The following is a 14557-nucleotide window of genomic DNA, read 5'->3' on the forward strand; positions in this document are numbered from 1 at the left end:
AATTACAAAAACATTGTGATGATTAAACAAGTGATTGATAGGTCAGTGTTTACATTAAATTATCCCCATTGCAGTTGCTTCATGGGTGGCATATGAATTACAGGCAATTACCATTTTCTTCATATTACAGGTACTGTAGCTGTAGTCCTTACATCCAAGCAGGAATCTGTCAGGAAGAATGAGCCTCTTCGGTTGTCACCACCTCTGTGCCTGTGAGCTGCTGAGATCATCTCAAGCAGCTGGGATCCATTTCAGAAGACTGAAGGCGAAGATGACTTGAACCCTTCCCCTCCCTCTCTGCAGCAGGCGTTTCATGCTACCCAAAGCAAAGCCTGCCATATGAGTTATGAATCAAGTTATCTTAACTGTCTAGGAGCACCGGAGTATTTCTGGGAGACCAGAGCCAGTCCCTCTCCTGGTTTCATCAACACCCCCTGCTGCTGGAGAAGTTTTTCTCGTGCTAAGAGCTAACTTATTTGGGGCTTGCAGCCTACCCTAATCTTAACTTTTGATTCTGAGACTTTAAGACAGAGTATCAACCAAACTGACATGTAGAGAGTGCTCTTACAGAAGCGGACAATGTACTGCCACAAAGTGTGATGTTAGCCGTTAGACTGACAGGTGAAATTCTAATGTAGGCAGCTGTGGGATGAAGTTTTTACTGTGCTTGTCATTACCATGTTATGAAAGGTTTACATTTCATAAATGGTAAGTAAAACAGCTATTGAATCACAGAGCGGCTGAGGCTGGAAGGTACCTCCAGGGACTGTCTAGCCCAAATCCCTGCTCAGCAGCACAGGGTCAGCTGGAGTAGGTTGCCCAGGACTGTATTCAGTCAGACTTTGAGTACCCCCAAGTATGGAGATGCCACAAGCCAACTCATTCCACTGTTTGACAACTGTCACAGAAAAAAAAAAAAAAAAAAAAAGAAGAAGAAAAAAAAAGTCTTGTGTTTCTTGTGTTTAAGTTGAATTTCCTGTGTTTCTATTCGTGCCAATTGACTCATTGCATACAAGCTCCTCATTTTCCAGCACAGAGAAGTGTAGCCAAGGGAATCGTGCCTATCATTACTGTTTCATAAGACATAACCGTATGTACACATAAAATTGCATCTCTAGTCTGGAAAGTAACTGCGTAGAAGAGGCAGTGTGGACAGCAGGTAGATTTCCCTGATTTTCAATAGTGTTCAACGTAGGCTTTTCCAAAGAATCCATGCTCCTGACTCCTAAATGCACGCTGGCCCCTGAGAACCCATCTTGCAGGCTGCAGCTGACGGCCACACTGAAAGGAGCCAGGAGGCAGTGCCGGGCACTGACCTGCTCTGCCTGCACTGACCAGCCATCAGCCCAGGCCCCAGCTTTGCCTGAGCCAGCTGGCTCTTGCCCAGAAAATTCCCAGCCTGGTTTAGGCACAGGCCAGAGAACATTTCCACTGGGTATTTTGGATGATGCCCATGATCTGGGAGCACTGAAGGGTGTGCAGCATGGATGCGAGCTGTGTGGGGCCAGTCAGCCTCGGGAGGGAAGCAAGCTCTGCTTGTGCAGATGTAGCTGTCGGACCTTACACTGCTGAGCATTTTGCAACTTGACTGTCTACTTTGTTCCCCTAAAAAATGCACTCTTACGACAAGAAAAGCATGTCTAGTTCCTTTCTCTCATGTAACAGGTTTGTAGGTTTTAAATACGCTCAGAAGCATTGGCTTTGACCTCGTGCTCAACTACTGCTATTTAGACTGACACACCCCGTGAGATCTCTCATCATTTCTACCTGCTTAACTTCCTGGTAAGTCTGAGACTCTGCAAGTATTTTTGTGTGCTGAGATCTCCTCAGACACAGCAGGCTGTGGGAAGGAGCAGGGATAGCACAGCTCCCCGTGGGCTGGCGCAGCGGCCTGTGGGGGCTGAGATTTCATATCAGAGCAAGAGAATAAACACCATGAGGTTCTGCGGCACAGAGCAACTTCCAGAGACCCCAGGCTTACGTGAGGTCCCCACTAGGCTGAAGCTGAGGTGGGAGACCAGCCTGGGCAGCAAGGTGGCCTTGTCCACCGGGCAGGGTGTGGAGGGGCATGGGGGCCGTGGGGACCCTGGCCCCTGGAGCTGGGCTGCCTCATCAGCAAACCAGCAGCAAAGCAGGAGCAAACTGACAGGTGCTGTTTACCCCCTAGCTGGGGCTCCTGATGGAAAGTCCCCCCAAGATGCAGGCTGACACCTTTAAACCCTCAAGAGATGGCTGGTGACCTGTTAAGTCCAGCTGCTGCAGCCAGAAGGAAGAGGAGGACGCAGGTACCTCTGCTAGTCCCAGCCAGGGGCTGAACTGTGCTCACTCACATGCTGGTCGGGGGGCAAGGTTGGGGGGAGACCCTTCCCTGGCATCTGGGAAAATGGTGACCTTTCCCATAAAACATCGGAAACATCTGGTGGAGAATGGTTCTCCAAAACTGCCTGACCACAGTGACTTCAACGGGAGATGGAGAACAGCATCACTTTGCTGCAAGGAGCAATTTTCACAAAGTGAAGGTACAAATCCCTTGAATCAAGTGAGACAAAGTAAAACACAGTGACTTATGAAGTTTTGCATAATAATATAGGTGGGTTTTCCCACCCCAAAAGAAACACAAAACAATTTAGTACATAATGTTTATGCACAACCAGAGCGCTTCTCTGTTGCACAAATTCAGCAAAACCAAAGTCCTGGCTTAGATATCAGAAGGGGTCTGGGGCAGTATCTCTGCACTGATCTCTTGGGAGAGGAGAAAAGGGAAGGTGAAAACAGTGAAAGGATTATTTTGACATCTTTAGTAGTATTTTAAATTTGAAATGTTTTCATTTTAAGTTATTAAGCTTACTGACAACTGAAAACCCACTAAAACCTTGTATCTAAATTTTTGGGGGTTGCTGGAAAATTGAACCCCGATGTTAAGAAATCAGTTATTCAACATAAAATGCAGGCACCGCAAACTGTTTGCATTACAGTAGATACAACCAGTTTCACTTCGCAGTTGCCATGGGCAGCAAAACATCAGGGGCAAAATCTTTAGTGGCTCTTTGTGTGAGTGACTTGAGCTTGCGAGAAACTTACCTCTTCTGCTTTGCCTACGGCATCCAAATACCCCAGAGCCAGCATCCAGTACAACCAGAATGTAATTACAGCGTGGAAGCACGCCATCGCTCACATTAACAGTCAGAGCCTGAAAACAAGTATTGTCCTCAATTTTTCTGGAAAGCACAAGCAAGAACATTAGTTTACTCCGTTTCATTGTGGAAAATAAAGACAAAGTACAGAAAAGGTAGACTCTTCTCTAAAGGCTTAGATACATTTGTATCAGAGTCATAGATTCTGTAAAAATGAGTTTTAACGCTGCTCTTACTTCTGATCTCACCGAGAGTGACTTTGAAGAAAGCCAGGCTCTAACCACCGCAAAGATTTGGGGAAAACCACTGGCACGCAGGTGAAAAGTAGTAAAAACCTTCCAGATATTGCCTTGACATTAGAAATTGCAGTCAGACTTTAATGTAATTCCACTCCTTCCCTTACAACCGTCCTTGCCATTTAGTAACTCACCAGTACGGGCGGTACGGAACTGCACCTGCGTGTCACCAGGGGGAGCTTCAAGCCAAAAATCCCACTGGTTTTATTTTTTACTATTTTATCTTTAATAACTCTGTTCTTGACCATTGCAAAGAGGTTGAAAGCCGAATTTACATAATTTCTCCTCGTTCCTGAAAGAAAATAAAAACGCTAATGCCTCTTTTCTGCCTTTGGGGGGTGGCCAGCCTGTGGGTGCTCTGCTATGCTGGGATGGAGAACACAGCTGGCTCTGCCACCAGTGTCACCCATCGCTTCAGCGGGGTTTTGCTGCTCTCCGTTTACCTGGTCTCATCCTTCCTGAGCCTTTAAATGTGTTCTTAAAATCACTCTTAAAAATTAGATGCCTTTAAATATTACAGATTGGTGGGAGCCTGCTGACAGTCTCGTCCAGCTATAAAAGACCCACAGAGTAACATCGGTTCACAGGTTGGGTGAGCGGTGAAAAACCTGAAAAATCCTCCCACTAGTTCAAGAAAAATTAGCAGCTACACCAGATGAAAGGTTTTTAAACAACATCCTTCTGGCCTGCGCAGCTCACAGGAAGATGGATCCCTGTTCAGATCCACGTGCTAGCTGCAGTATTTCCTGTGTTTTTCTGGTTACATTCACACACATAATTCATGTGAGTGTTCAGTCCTAGCTGTGGGCCTGGAAGGATGTGGTTGAAATCTTTGGGCTGCTCGTGTTCTTGTCTCCATGCCAAAGCTCTGGTGGATGGTTTTGGGAACTCTGTGTCCCTGCTAAACTGGGCAATGTCGCATCCCAAGGGGTGAAGGAAGGGAGAAATTATGGAGGGGAGGAGAACCATATAGTCTTCTTTATAAAATTTTTGCTTTTCAATAATTTCAGACTAATAGGCATACACTTCAAAAGGGAAAGAACATTCAAACTATAAAAAGCCAGGCAATATCCCCACCACAAGAAATCCAACACAGATGGTCTCTAAGAATCAGAAACAAGGTTTATCTTAGCCTAACTGCAGAAATAAGGATCACATTTTCAGAGACAGAGATACCACAAAGCTAACTTGCTACTTGGACATTTATTTGGGCCAGAGTGAAACTTGACGGTAGAAAGTAAAATAATTAACGGTAAACTGCTGCCCCTGGAAGAACAACTTGTGGGCAGAAGCCGCTCTTAAGGAAATCATTGCATTTTTCCAAGCTCCCAGCCCTGATGCCAGGAGAAGCGAGTGTGGGTGGTGGGAGCTCTGCTGAAGGGCTGTGAGCCTGCCCCTCTTACACACGCTCCTAAGGGCCAGCACAGCTGATGGAGTGATAGCTGGAAGGTCACGGGATGGTTTTGCTGTACCAAGCTAATACCACTGTTCAATGCACAGTGGTGCCATTGATGTTATACAAACTCACTGTTAACCTTGGGCTTGCCTGTAGCCTGCCATGCTGCCTTTTGAAAGCTTTGCCTTTTTGGGGTGGAGACTTCTATAAAAGAAATACGACTTCATGGAGAGGGCACATTAACAGACACAGAGGAACTGCAGAAATATGCAGGTAGATACTAACATAGGGAAGGCTTTGCATTTGAAGGTAAATTAGATGAGACATGAGCCTACATGGTACGGAGGCTTTTTAGAAAAATAGTACTTAGACAGGTACTTCTCTATTCACATGCTGTACTTATCTCTGTCTCCAGAAGCCCCCGAGGTAAACTGAGCAAGCTGCCCCACTGCCTCCCCACACACCAGACCCCCGGCAGTGCTGTAAGAGGAACGTGCTCTCCCCAGCGGGGCTGATCCGTGGCACAGAGCTGTGGAGGGGCAAGGACCTGACAAACACACTTGTCCCTGCTGTACGCACGATCCTGCAGCTCCTGTCCAGGAGCCCAGGAGATGCCAAACTGTAAGCAGGAGCAGCAACATGTAATCTAGGTCTTCATTCCATCATCTTGCTTGGGATCAAATTCAGGATTGATGCTTGAGAAGAAATAAAGCAGCAATTACTATTTGTTACAATAGGACTCACTGGAGTCAGTGTCTGCCACGTGGCTTGGTTGTTAACCTCCAACATAGAACATACAGTTAAAGCCAGGAAATAAAATGTAATGCCCTGCCAAATGACTGGCTTCGTAAGAACCTTACATCTTCTCCTACAAAAATATTATCTTTTCTCCAAAAGCTGTTTCAATTCAGAGCACAGCACTGCCAAAATCTTTGGAATTTCACTATAAATATGTCTCGTGATATAAAGTAACCAGAACAACACACACTGCCCTTCTTGGGCTTTCTACTTCATATTTTACAATGAGTACTAAGTCTCCCACATTCTCTTTCTATAATATTTTATGCTATCTCTTAAAGGTTGACTTTTTAATGTTGTCTGTAACTGCTTAGAAGCAATTAATAATACTGTGGTGTTTACACTGCTCTATATTTAGTACAACAATGCTTATTAACACTATTTTCAAGTCATAAATGCCGTTTCACAGACATTTGTAAGATTACCCTTCTATCATAAAAATAAAAACCTACCCTTAAAAAGAAGCCAGTTCAGCATTCATTGCATGACGATTAGAGAGCCATCTGATAGGTGGGCTTCGTGCTGAACCAAATGAAGACGGCGAAAATACTCCCTTAGACTTCGGTCCATGCTGGATCAGGCCCTCAAACCACACGTGATAATTTAGGGACCAATATTAGTGCTTGGCACAATCTTTTCTTCTTCACACTCCAGGTAATAGTGGCAGATGACAACTTATAACACAAACATCCCAGTTTTGCTGTAGAACAGATGTCAAGCTTAGTCTCCACTGAACACCTCGGTCTCTCTAAAGGTACCGTGGTATTTATTGCAGCCAAGGCCAGAGCCATTTTGAAGCAGAAGCCGCCAGCTGTGTGAAATGAAATGCATTCAAAGCTGCCAACAGTAAGAAATTAAATACAGACTACGGCAGCGTCTGCCAGCTTTTTGGGCAGTAGCAGACTGATAGCAGCCAACTGAACTTGAGATGGCAGCAATCTAATGCATCCCATTCACCAACTCAGTGATTCGCTAATTAATTCAGCTCATTTTTTTTAAAAAAATGTATCTACTGTCATCATACTACTGTACAAGTCTGAGGAAGGAGAGAGGAGGGTAGAGAGAGTGAGAAAAAGAGACCAAGCACTGGAAGGAAGGTAGCACCTTGGAAAAGATAACCAGGAAAATTTGTTCAAGGCCTCACTACGCTAAGTGGTGTGGTTGCATCAAGGTGCAACCTGACTAAGATGTGGGTAAGAATGATATATAAATGAAGATATTTTTGAAACCAAAGCTGCACCTTTCTTTTGTGACCTGGTTAGGCAAAAGGGAAAATCATAATGATACAAGACTGCAGCGTAAATTTTCTTTCCCCATTGATTCAGGAGGTCTGGGCTGTTGTGGGACTTCCACCCATGAAACTAAATGCACTGAAGGTGCTTTGTCACATCATAACACATGAGCAAACAGGAGCAGCTCACATGAATAATGAGGCAGAACTTCGCTTTCTGTTACCCAAGAAACAGCATATTGAGATAGATCTTCTACCTAAGAGGAATGGATTGAAGAATGGGTGTCACCAGGCTAAAGATGCTGCTCCAGGAACACCACAGCTCTGCTAAGGCATCAGAGGAGGACTTGGCCCCAGCCTCAGGGATTGCTTCAGCTACTGGATGGTGCCTGCTTTTGTGGAGTGGTCCTAGCCATGTGCGCAGCATTTATCACAACACTTTAGCCCACTGGAAAAGCAAGGAGGTCTGAAATATACAAGGACAGTTGAAAGACATCTCCTTCTCTTGTTCTGACCTCGTGTGCAGCACAACCACATTAAAACAAAAGGATCATCGTTGGAGAGACTGGGAAAATGTAAAACCCTGAGCCAAAGTGACTTACTCACATAAGAAAAGTCTGACTGCACACCAGCTCAGCCTGTGAATTTTCATAGACCTGGACTTGATGGTCAGAAAACTGTGTGAGATGTGTTATATTGTGGCTAGTATTAATGTCCTAAAAATTAAATGTAAGAAGTGTAGGAAGCAGAAATTGCACAAAGACACCACATTTTTCTTTCTAGTGTAACACGATGTTTCTTTTTCTTATGCTGGTGACTTCAGCTAATGCTAGAAGCTATTCCCAGAGTTTGCTGTGTAAGAGGGCAGCCTGTAAAATGATACAAGTTTCTGTACTCACCGCTTCAGACTGACAAACTTCATTCCTCTGCCACTTGAAGTAAATTTAGCCTGAGATTTTTGTTCCACAATGATTCTCGTGGGTCCCGAACTCGGTGCTTATCACACTAACAATAATCCTTTATGTCTCCAGACTCTATCCCTGTTCCTTGTTAACCTTCAGTCACAAAGTAATGAGATGCATCAGACATCATCAAGCTGGCCTAAGGGGTTACAAATCTGGATGAGGGCCACATACTGTACTAATTGCTTCTAATAAATTACATATTTCAGGAGGGACATCATGATTTTAATCATTTATTCTGCATGTTGTTTCCTTTGGAGAGAAGAACAAGCAGGCACTAAACAAGCCAAGCATCTGAAATGCATGGCAGAAGCTAGAAAGAGCTCATTTAATATCAACCATCATTGTAAATACTAGAATTATGCATGTATCAAATCCCTGGGCCTGAACACTTTGGGAACAGCCAGTGAGTCCTGGCTGTTTTAATGAGTCAAACTGAAATGGTGTCTTTGAATGTTCCTTAGATTTGTAACAACTCAGATTTAATCCCATTTCAAATGCTGTAGCTGGGGTCTAGCTCAAGAAAAAGTCTTTGTTTCTATGCAAAGAAAAACACATTAAGAGGGGAGTTTAAAGAATGTATTTCCCAAAAGGCTGAGAGGGAAAACAGTCACATGTACCTTTCACCTCTGTAGGGAAAGACTTTAATTATGATTTCGTTTTTTTGCAGCTATTTGCAAAGGTGGTCCAGTGAACACAGAAAGCTGCAAGAACTCTCCTTAAAGCCCGCTGAAATTCGCAGGACCTTGGTGCTGATCTAAATAGCCTCCTGCAGGGCGAACAGGCACAAGGGAGGGCTTCCTCTTTCCCTGACCTCCAGCACACCCACACCAGTAGGCTCACTGTTAACAAAATCCTCAAACCACTCGGGAACGTGCACTTCCTTCACAGGGGGAGACCTTGATGGTATTTAAATAGCTGCTGGTATTAATAGCAATATCTGGTAGATAATGTGGAGACTTGAGAGCTCTGGGGAGCAGTGCAGGTTTGGGAACAGCTCGGGCTGTCGTCTGTTTGCCTTTGTAACCCTTGCTTCCTGCCACTTCAGCCTGTGCTTCCTTCCAAGGATGAGCTGAGATACCAAACAAAAAATGACTATCTAGGTAAAAGGAAACCTGCCTCAGTACAAACTATGCCTTCGGATGGAAAGTCGCAGTTGTAGCTCTGAAGCTCAAATGTGCTCTTTTGATTCTCAAGTGGCAATGGAGCGTCAAGGAAGCACCATGACCCGGGATAAGTGCAATCTGCTTCTGCCTTGGCAGCCTGAGCTGCCTTCCACTTGGTCCCTCTCTACCTGGGAGGGTTATCTTCCCATTTTAGACTTCTCTGGCAAGTTGTGAGAGGAAAAAGGTGAGAATCCAGCAAGACTTCCAGGACTTCCTCTAACCCACCGACTAGAACAATGAAGATATCCTTAAAGATGTTATTTGTGGTTGGATGGATGGCGGATGGAAGGATAGGTACTTGTGCTAAAGCGGATGGATGTCTGCTTTGATACAGAGGGAAAGAACCGAAGGATTCTTCTTGGTTTTGTCATACAGAATGAGAAACAGATTAGTAAATAGGAGAAACAAGCCTTATGCAATGAGAATTGGCTGGAAAAGTCTGCCCCAGGTAAAACTGGTGACTCTTCAAATTGAGAAACCTTCCCCTGGTTGTTTTTATGGTGTTTTTCATAGGGAGGTTCAAGCCAACCTCCACACATGAAGAGCTTAAAAAGAAAGAAAGTGATGGAGATTCAAGATTAGTATGGTAGGGCATTGGAAGTTACAGAAGGATGTGAGAATCTGAAGTTCAGACATCAAAGCCCAAGAGTAACAGAAGAAAAAAGTGACACAAACAGCCAGAACCCTCAGTTAAGAGTGCTGCTATACCTAGAAAAAAATGTGAGAAGAGGTAAATTGCAAATAATTTGGTGCAATCTTCAGATAATGGCTTTTGCCAACATCGCACGCTGCATAAGAGCGTGGAATTAACAAACACTAGTGTAGCAGGGTTAGAAAAAGAAATGTTTTTGAAAGCAAAATGGAAAACCTCTGTGACATCCATTAGGTTTGGTAATGTAATACTAACAAGAACACTGCACTGAGCTGTTATCTGGTTTGCTGTCTGATTCACTCTCCAGATTACCACTTAAATCAATAGCTCTCACATTGATTTTTCCAGCACACTGTATTCCAGTAAAAAGAACAATGCTCTGAGATGAGTCAGCTATTTGTCCTGTCTGTAGGGACTCTGGTGCATTTTCGTTTAGGAAAATAAAAGCAGGAGCCAAAGTAAACACAAATATATAGTAATAAGAACCTGCCTGTTGCACCACAACATGATGCTGGCTCTGCAGACAGACGGGTTTGCTATAGCTTGCTGCAGCAACTACAAACCTGCCTTGAGCTGCAGGAAGCCCTTGTGAGGATGGAACCAAAATATTTAGGAGAGATCTTAGATAACAACATTGTCTTTCAGTTTAGGTGACTGCTATGGCAGAGGGGAAAAATATGCCCACATTTAACTAACAAGCTGATCTCCATATATTTACCATGACATGCAGAACCTCAGCAGGACTGTGTTTTCATTTATTTCATATATTTTCATGTATTTGCATATTCCATGTAACATGTACTGTAGTTCTGGTACTGTAACTAGTCATCAGTACTGTCTGAGGTTGCTTCGGCTCCTTTCAACCATGTTAACAACTTCCTATTTTGTTTGTAATCGCAACATGCGGGTTCATTTACTCTTGCTTAGCCACGAATTCATGAAACTAGCAACCTCTCACTCACACAGTTGTGTAACTATTTCAAGGAACCTGCAGGAGGTGCAGCAAAAATATTTTTGCTTTGAAGAAATAACGATCTCAAGAGCTACTTGGCAATTCGGCTGAAGCATGGCTGTCCCCACGGTTTGTACTGACCCCTTCCCTGCGGCAGGCACAGAGCAGAGCTGGTGCCACGGCCCTGTGCCTCTCCCACAGCTCACTGCACCCGCCTGCAGGCTGGGCTTATTTCTGGGAACTTTGAGTTAACAGCAGCTAAAAGCTACTAAAATGCCAGAGAAATTAACAAACGAAGGTGTGTGTCCCTCTTTTCCACTATGACTTCTGTTTCATGGAGATTCGTTATCTCCATCTTTGAATGCAAGGCAGCGGATTACAGCCTTTCCCACCTTCCATTAATAACAGCCCCGCAGGATGCAGAGCAGCCAAAGCGGGTGTGGAGGGGGGAGGTTCAGCATCCAGAATCTCATTCTTTACTGTATATGGAGTACCGTATTGTGAGTATACTGAGGGAGAAACAGCCCACAGGAAATAAACATATGCAAAGCCGTGGGAATAGGATGTAATTATGAAGCCTGTTATTCTGAAAATGCTGCTGAATATTGCTATCTTCAACTGCTATAAAACTAGAATAATTTAAAACTCTATTTCTCAGTAATGCTTTCACAGCCTTGCGTATTTCACATTGCTACGTTTGCCTCCTAATCTCTTAGTCTACACAAAATAACATTCAAGTTTTCGCAACAATGAAGAGGAAGGAACAATGCATTTTCTACTTCAAGTAATTTTAAAATAAAAAGGATAGTATTTATGACAGTTACAGTATGGTAAATCTGGAACAATTCAGACTGTTTACAGGAAGGGTTATCAACTTCCAGGTGCCCACCTGTGTGTCTGGGAATACTGTGCAGTTTGGGGTATTAAGGTGCTGAGGAGAGGTATTTTGTGCTTTGTTTTGTCCTGTTAACAAGACGTTTTGGGTTAGTTGTGATCTGTCTTGAATCACGTACTTTCCTACTTCCCTGCTGTTCCCTAGGAATGAAGTTGATGTAGAAGCAAACTATGCCAGGTACTTCCCCGGGTCTCAGCAGGGTACCAGAGGTAACACCGAGATGGCTGCAGCCCTTGGGCGGGGCTGTAAGGACCTGTTTCACAGAGCACTTCATCTGCGCAGTATTTGGCTTGGGCTCGCACAGCAAAATGACACAGCGGCGAGATCAACAGGTATTGCTGCTACCCACGCAAAGCTGCTTCTTTCCACAAAGCACTATAATTGATTGTAATAAGATTATTTCTAATATCCAGTATGCAAACTGCAGCCCATTTTGACAAACAGATAGTAAGTCTCGTGTGGCACCTGAGTGATGTTTTCACTGTTGCTAGGACAAGCACTAGGGAACTGAAGCTACAGAATGAGATACATAGACATGGCTGATACGGTGAATTATCTAAAAGCAGCAGCAGTACTTTGCACAACAAATCAGATCTATCCTGCCTTTTTTGCCAGGTAATAAACTGTGTTAAGCAGAAGGAATGGAAATCGCGGATATTCATTATCTATCAAGAGACACCTGACAGGATAGCCTTTGGTCTACAGGCTGAGAACAGTCCTACGCTGACACGTGTCAGTCAGAAGTGCTGGTGAATCGATACAGATCTTGCTCCACTGCAAGCACCATCAGGTCAAACTCTGTTCAGAGTTATTTGACAAACAAGGCCCAAGTGTAGCTGTTCCAACCCCAGCTAATATTCCTGCTGCTTTTACGTTCATTTCTGAAAAGCACGTAAGCCCTTTAAACCAGGGGTCCTCAAACTACGGCCCACGGGCTGGATACGGCCCCCCAGGGTCCTCAATCAGCCCCCCGGTATTTACAGATCCCCCCCCCCCCCGCTCCCCCCCGGGGGTTGGGGGGGAAACCAAGCAGCCGCAGATGACTGCCTGCCACTGCATCCGCGCCGGCCCCCTGGTTACAAAGTTTGAGGACCCCTGGCTTAAAGGCTTCACACTCTCTATGATCAGATCCCCAGCCCACAATTCCGGCTGCTCTTTTCAGAGCTGCCTGGAAAGGGGGCCTAACGCGTGGGAGCAGTTTACGTGAGAAACAGTGAGCTGTATAGGCCAGTGCTGATAGAATTCATATATTCCAGGAGTTGGCTTCAAGGGTTGGCATAGAAATACCTGTTATATCAAACTAATACAAGTATCAAGACTTCGCAAAAAAAGATTATTTAAAAAAAATAATAATAATATTGGCCACTGCTGCAAGATGGTGTGGTGAGGACATATAGATGGCCTGTGTCAGGCAGACGGTCGATGCCAGACAGTGACTTCGAAGTGTGACCGTGACGGCCAGGTGCCCGGCGTTCCTGCTGCCGGAGAGACCCGCGCCGCGGCGGCAGGGGCACGCGCCCTGCCAGGGCAGGGGCAGCACCACACAGTACCTTTGAGGGCAGGCGGGGTGAAGACGCTCTGCTTCCTCTGCTTGGGAGAGGCACTCTGCGACTGGGGGGCACAAAACACAGAGAGAGGCAGTAAGAGATGGGCACAGGGAGAGGTTTCTGCTCGCCCCACAGCTGCTTTCAGAGGGGGCGCACACCACTCTGAGAAGTTTCTAAGAAAATAATCTTGTATAAATCTGATGCCAGCTCCCAGGCTCGCATGAGTACAGGGAAAACTAAGATTAGATAGGCAAAATACGTGTTTAATGGACAACCTTTAAGGCTCCCAGGCAAAACAGACCCAATACTACTGAAAATTACCCTCCACTCTAAAAAAATTTTGTTAGGCATAAAATCAGGATAGCCTGTGCTTTTAGCAGTCTATGTAACAGACTCTCATAGGGCAAATAAATGTTACATCTATTAATATAGTTGCAAGATTTACGTTAACAAATATTCCAATTAAATACAATGTAACGAATTATATGTACAGGTAAGGTACTACTATAATTATTAATATGTAATTTTTTACATAAATAAATGGAAGATCCCTCCTCCTGTGCTTCTTCAATGTGTTTTATTACTCCTAAAATAATTTCAGCAACAGATCACTCAGCCTTTAACTAGGCCTGATTTAAGTGATATATTTAGACACAGTTAAACCTTTTATGATTCCACCAAAATCACACCTAGACACAGAAGATAAATCACTCCAAAATAATGGTAGTAAAATTACACATAGAGTAATATTAGTATAATTATACTAATGTACAGCTAGAAAAAACTAACCAGGATACATTCCAGTGCTAAAGTAGAGCAACTTTCGCAAAATGGAAGCAGTTAAATTGGTGTCCATGTTGTACCAACATGAAATATGTCCATACACAAAGGAGAATAAAACTACATAAGGTCACACACATATAGCTAGCTTTTGAAGACATAAACACCATACCACATTCCTAAGAAAAAGGTTAAAAAACAGCTGTGTGTAGGCAAGCTTTATTTTTGCTCATCTAACCAATTTCTAGTTGTGGGGTTGTCTTTTCCCAAATATTTGCTAAAAATGCCTTTTCCCCTGAGTATTTTGACTGGTACATAGCCTGTGAATTTGAATCAGATCTATTTCTTCAAGAAACATTTCAGACAGCTCTTAAGAAAATCACTTTCACACGAGTATGGTCAATCCTATTACCTTACCTTATCACAACGGATGGAATGATAACATTTATAAATAAAATATTGTCTTCTTTTGAAAGAGAAAGCTATTTATAAACACTGCAGGATAGGTTGTTGAGCCTCGCCCAACTAAATATAAGTCTGTATTTGAGTCCAAACCTGAACCAATCAATACCTCCTGCTGCTATTTTAAGTGCTGCCTGCTTCTCTGAGCAATGGGTGAAGGAGACAGGGATCAGAGAATTGCAGGAGCTATGCAAGGGGAAGTAAGAAAATGAAATCGGAGGAGCCGACAAAATTTTAACTCTTCCACAGATATCAGTGCACTGCCTGCTGTAGGCTTGGAAAATGA

General features: G+C 44.0%; 2 protein-coding genes across 2 annotated transcripts in view; one reads left to right on the plus strand and one right to left on the minus strand.

The window, feature by feature from the left end:
• PDE1A (phosphodiesterase 1A) overlaps positions 1-303 on the plus strand; it is a 248849-nt gene extending 248546 nt beyond the window's left edge. The window contains exon 21 of the transcript XR_008823670.1: positions 131-303. The gene's annotated coding sequence lies outside the window, so the exon portion shown is untranslated. The remainder of the gene's footprint in view (positions 1-130) is intronic.
• Positions 1-14557, minus strand: part of PPP1R1C (protein phosphatase 1 regulatory inhibitor subunit 1C) — a 54021-nt gene that overhangs the window by 16346 nt on the left and 23118 nt on the right. Inside the window, exon 4 of the mRNA XM_056350228.1 lies at positions 13033-13093. Coding sequence (XP_056206203.1) covers positions 13033-13093 — 61 coding nt within the window. The remainder of the gene's footprint in view (positions 1-13032; positions 13094-14557) is intronic.

Source organism: Falco biarmicus, chromosome 8, assembly GCF_023638135.1.
Source record: "Falco biarmicus isolate bFalBia1 chromosome 8, bFalBia1.pri, whole genome shotgun sequence".
Lineage (NCBI taxonomy): Eukaryota > Metazoa > Chordata > Aves > Falconiformes > Falconidae > Falco > Falco biarmicus.